Source organism: Miscanthus floridulus, unplaced genomic scaffold (assembly GCF_019320115.1).
Source record: "Miscanthus floridulus cultivar M001 unplaced genomic scaffold, ASM1932011v1 os_1000_1_2, whole genome shotgun sequence".
In the NCBI taxonomy this organism is placed as follows: Eukaryota; Viridiplantae; Streptophyta; class Magnoliopsida; order Poales; family Poaceae; genus Miscanthus; species Miscanthus floridulus.
The window spans coordinates 5651-10866 of NW_027097453.1; the positions used below are offsets into that span (position 1 = coordinate 5651).

Below are 5216 nucleotides of genomic sequence, written 5' to 3' on the forward strand. Positions count from 1 at the left end.
TTGAGCTTGTCAAAAACCTTCTTGGGCATGACACTGACACTTGCTCCAAGATCACATAGCGCATTCTCAAAGTTTTGGTCTTCTATCGAATAATCGATAGTGGGACATCCTAGATCCTTCTTCTTGACAGGTGATGTGTTTAGGATGGCCACACTACACTCCTCCGTTAACTTGATTACCTCAGTGGTGGGCAGTGGTCTCTTATTGTTCAGGATGTCTCTAAGGTACTTCTCATAGGTAGCTACCTGTATGGCATCTAGCAACAGAATATTGATATATAACTTTTGAATTACCTCTACAAACTTACCAAACTACTCATGCATTTTAGCCTTTCGATTTCTACATGGAAACGGTAGCAAGGTGGTGCCATGAAAATCATGCATCATTTCCTGTGCTTGTGGCTTAACTTCTTCAACTTCATCATCCTTCTTCTCCTCTTGTACTGCTGCTGATGTCTTACCTGTCGTTGTTGGATATGGCAGATCACGAGTAGACTTGCCACCTCTTGTGGTTATGGCATTGACCTTTTCAATGTTAGTGGCAATAGGCAGAGCAGTGACCAACTGATCTAATTGAGATTCTATCTTTTTATTATAGCTAAGTTAGTCTTTTATGGTACAAAAAAAACTATCCATTTTAGTATTTATATTTTCTAGGACCTTATCATTAAAAGCAAGCTTTTTAGAAATATTTTTATTAATCCTGGCTTGTTCTAAGATTAAATCCCTCAAGGATGGTTGTTTGGAGTTAGAAGAATTATAGTAATTACCTAGGTACTTATGTTGGTAATTTGACCGATTTTGTTGATTCCATCCTTGTCTCTGTTGTTGTGGAGCAGAATTGTTGATGATGATGTTTGCATCCTCTTGATATTTGAGGAAATCAACCCCCAAATATTCTCCACATGTGTTTTGAGCAGTGAATGCATCTTGAATGGCCTGATGATCTCTTTTGTAATTGGCTCGTTGTTCAAGCCAATTCAACAGTACGTCCATCTTGGTTGACAGTGCACACACCTCTTCTAGTACTTCTTTGCTCTTATTGCATGATTGGATGTTGCATGATGACCAGCCTTGATTAAAGGCTATCTTCTCCATAAGAGTTTCAGCTTTTCCAAGAGTGAGTGACATAAATGATCCTCCTGCAGTGGCATCAAGTTGTTCAAGAGCTTTCTGAGTTAATCCATGGTAAAAACTTTGCATGAACAACCAATCTTCCATTCCATGATGAGGACAATCTAAAACATATTCTTGGAAACATTCCCATGCCTCTGGAATGGTTTCTCCCTTCTGCTGTTGGAAATGAGAAATATTTCCTCTTAAGGCATTGGTCTTGCCTATAGGGAAGAACTTTTCTAGGAAGGCCTTTGAACATCTTGCCTATGTGTTGATGTAATCTTTATTGATGTAGAACCACTACTTTGCCCTTCCCACAAGTGAGAATGGAAATAAGTGAAGTAGTATAATGTCTTGAGCAACGTCCTTGATGACAACCATGCTACTTATCTCTAGAAAATTGTAAAGATGAGCACTAGCATCCTCATGTGCCTTTCCACTGAATGGGGTAGCTAGCACCATGTTGATGAGGCTTGGCTTGAGCTCAAACTCAAGGTTGTTAGTATTGAGTGTTGGTCCAGTGTGAATGTTCTCAGTGCTTGGAGCAGAGAACTCACAAAGATTCTTTTCAGCCATAGCTTCAGAAACTGGTGTTGAGCTTCCTCTTGATTTGGTTGATTCTATTTGGAAGTTGTTGATGAATCACAACCAATTCTACAATACCCTATGTAAGATATGAACAAAGACAAACAAGGGTAAGCTACTAAAGCAGAGGTGTTATGCTTTTATCAATAAGTATTTATTTGGTCAATTCTCTTAGCCATGTGCCCCTCCTAGGCAACGGCACTAGAAATGCTTGTTGACATTTCTTAGCATCACTTTACTAAGTTGTCATCCCTAGCATGATGCCAGAAATGCATGGTTGGTAATTATTACTGACACTAGTAAATTTAAAGAAAATTATATATGTTAAGTAAAGTATCCGCAAGTGCACAGATAATATACCATTGTAGCATTTCACCTAGGAGTATACCGAGTATCATTATTTATATTTAATCCATAGGGAGGAGCTATGGGATTGTTGGCATAGAGATATTGACAAATATATACTTATGATAAAACCACTCTCATGCTATGGTAGGGGTAAGCTAAATGATAAATAAATGATAAGTGTAAGATAATAATGGTATTCTAGAGATAGAAATAGAGACTCATAAAATGTAGTACGACTAAACAGAGATTCGTGAAGAGCAAAAGATTCCTAAGTCATTTCTTATTTACTAAGTCTTTTGTACACCCAATTATATACACTCTCATCTATAGCATAACTAACTTTGGATCTATTCATAAGGAACATTACTAAGGAAGATCAAGAATAGAGCTTGTCTCCCATCGCAATCACGTTCTACTTGCTCTATAAATGGGGAGTGAACTACAAAGGACTCAATGGGAGTGTCACATCCACGATCTACCTCATGACCCAGAGTGCAGAATGCATCTGTAGGCAAACAGTATCTAAGCACCATGCTTACATAATGTTGACCAATTAACTCACTTGAGTACTGAGCTAAGTGCTTGGCAAACATATGCATAAATTCATCATAAATCATAACTATATCAAGCATACAACTAGAGCAAACTAGGATAATAATCAATAGCAACTTAATATTGAAGTAGCACAAAGTCATAAATATAGAGATACAATTGCTATACCAGTCTCTAGACGGCAGATCCAAAATCCTGAGCAATAGCCCACACTCTACTTGAACCTTGCTAGCTAGCCCATACTAGAAACTTGAAGAATTGGAGCTCTATTATCTTCTCTCTAGGAACCCTAATTTCTAATCTGATCTTGACTTATGGCAGCATGCTCTAAAGGTGGGGGCAAGGGCAGGTTATATAGGCCGTAGCATCAATCCTGAGCCCTCGGATCAAACTAACTTGAAAGAACGGCATAGATGGAATCAAGAAGGCGGTGGAGGAACCGACGTTGAAGCGGAGATTGACATGTGGGACCAGGAGGCCGACCATCCTTTAGGACTAAGTGTGGGGGAGCTTGTTGGCGGTCCTTAACTCACAATTTTAACCACCAACATTTGTATAAAATTCACTCAAATGAAAACCAAACCTAGTAATAGGCCTTTAAACTAATGATTTCCATAGGTTTTGGTGAGTTGTGCATTTGTAGGACACATACATAGAATACATATGGAAAATAGTCAAATTGCACAAATAGAGAAAGCGTAACGCAAATCAACTCAAGCAAATAGAAGGATGGCCCAGTTACCTTACAAACTTGGGCCACACACTGACGTGGCTACACTCTAGGCCCATCAAGCAAACCACCAGGTGAAGGCGATGCCGAGGCAGCCCAGCCAGGGTGGTGCGACCACACCGCCACTGGTGCCCCTTGGGCCCACCTTCGGTAGGGCGGTAACATTAATGCTCCTAAGGTCGGTTGTGGTGGGGCTTTCCTAAAATACCTCAGCAAACCATCCTACTTGAGCTATAAAAGGAGGAGATCACCCTCTCACATTTCATCCATCAATTATCAACACAAGATACACAATGAAGCAAGAAGAGGAGGAGCCCCACTTTCATATCTTAGCTCTTTAGTTTACGAAGTGAGTGAGGAAGAGAAAGAGAAAGAGATGGAGAAGTACTGGAATTGTCGGCTACCTCCATTAGTGTACTTGGGGCCCATTGTACACATAGCAGAAGGAATGCCAGGAATGTCGGCTCCCTCTTCACTTGTACCTCGATGAATCTAGTACTATTTGGAGTGCAAAGGTTTGTGTTCTTCTACGGTGGTGAGCTCTTACTTTAAGTTACTCTTGTTTATGATTTACTTGTGGGTTCATCGTCCATCCCTGTGATGGATACTCTAGTAGAGGGCTCCTGATAAAGACGGATAACCCTGTACGATGCTAGAGTAGTAGTCGATAGCGTAGACTGGTGTCTAGGATAGAGGCTACCTCCATTTGCCTTGTTCCCTATGATTGAGGGGTAGGTGGTAGGTGGTGACAGCACTGTCCGTCCCTTGTAATCCCCCATGTGCAGGTTCAGCGTAGAGCTGGAAGCTGGAGGTACTTGGCAGACCAAGTATAAGCCGATGCCCGAAGTAAGTCGATAGTGACAAAGCTATCTTAGCTTAGGATCTCTATCCCTAAAATCTCGCTACGCGACCTATCTTTCTTCTTGTTACCTTAGGTGAACTAGCCAAGAGACTTTTACACATCCATTCCTCATGATCTTTGATGGGTCCCAAGTGTATGAGTGCCGTCGGCAACGCCACATCACCAAGTAGGAGGTGAACACCATCCACACCCTCACCACCTCGACAAGGCTCCGGTGGTCACAAACGGCCATCACCTTCGACCAAGGGGATCACCCTGACTGCATTCCTCATTCGGGGTGCTACCCACTCGTGGTCAACCTAACCGTGGGCACCACACGCCTCTCCAAGGTGCTGATGGATGGAGGCAGCAGCCTCAACATCCTCTATGCCAGCACCCTCAACAAGATGGGCATCCCACGAAGTAGCATGCGCCCCAGCAAGGCACTATTCTATGGGATCGTCCCAGGGAAGGAAGCCATCCCACTCAGGCACATTCGGCTCAACGTCACCTTCGGCCAATCGGACAACTTCTGGAAGGAGCCACTCACCTTCGAGGTAGTGGACTTCCCCGGTGTCTACCATGATCTCCTTGGCTGGCCATGTTTCACTAAGTTCATGGTCGTCTCCAACTACACCTACCTAAAGCTAAAGATGCCCAGCCCAAATGGGGTCATCACCATTGAGGGCGGCTTCGAGTAGGCATACTACTACAAGCAAGACTACGTTGCCCAAGCGGACACACTGTTTGCCCGCTGTGATCCCGTCGGCTCTAGCCACAATGTAGGAAGGGAGCCGATGGAGGAAGGAGTCAAGGCAACGGTGATGCTCGACGAACCGAGCGTCGATGAGGCATTGGACGTAACTTGCGGCAGCAGTAGCATGGCTAGCCCATCCATCTAGGCACTCAGCCCCCCAGATGGTGCTAACCCGATCGAGGTGAGTTTTGACCTTTCCCCATGAGGGAAGGCTATTGCTAAGATATCCACCCAGTAGCTTGACCTCCTGAGCTAAGACACGCCCACCGACCTCCTTCGTCGACACAC

The 5216-nt window shown here is 43.4% G+C and overlaps 1 protein-coding gene and 1 non-coding gene across 2 annotated transcripts; both read left to right on the plus strand.

Moving 5' to 3' along the window:
• Positions 1-1219: 1219 nt before the first annotated feature.
• On the plus strand, positions 1220-1326 carry LOC136533574 (small nucleolar RNA R71). Its single transcript, XR_010778507.1, has one exon. It is a non-coding gene; the product is annotated as a small nucleolar RNA R71 (small nucleolar RNA).
• Positions 1327-4527: 3201 nt separating this feature from the next.
• Positions 4528-4872, plus strand: LOC136533570 (uncharacterized). The gene has a single exon (XM_066526128.1). The coding sequence runs from the start codon at positions 4528-4530 to the stop codon at positions 4870-4872; it is 345 nt and encodes a 114-aa protein (XP_066382225.1).
• Positions 4873-5216: the final 344 nt, after the last annotated feature.

Coding starts and splice junctions, on each gene's coding strand:
- LOC136533570 (XM_066526128.1), top strand. CDS start 4,528: ATGGATGGAGGCAGCAGCCTCAACATCCTCTATGCCAGCACCCTCAAC.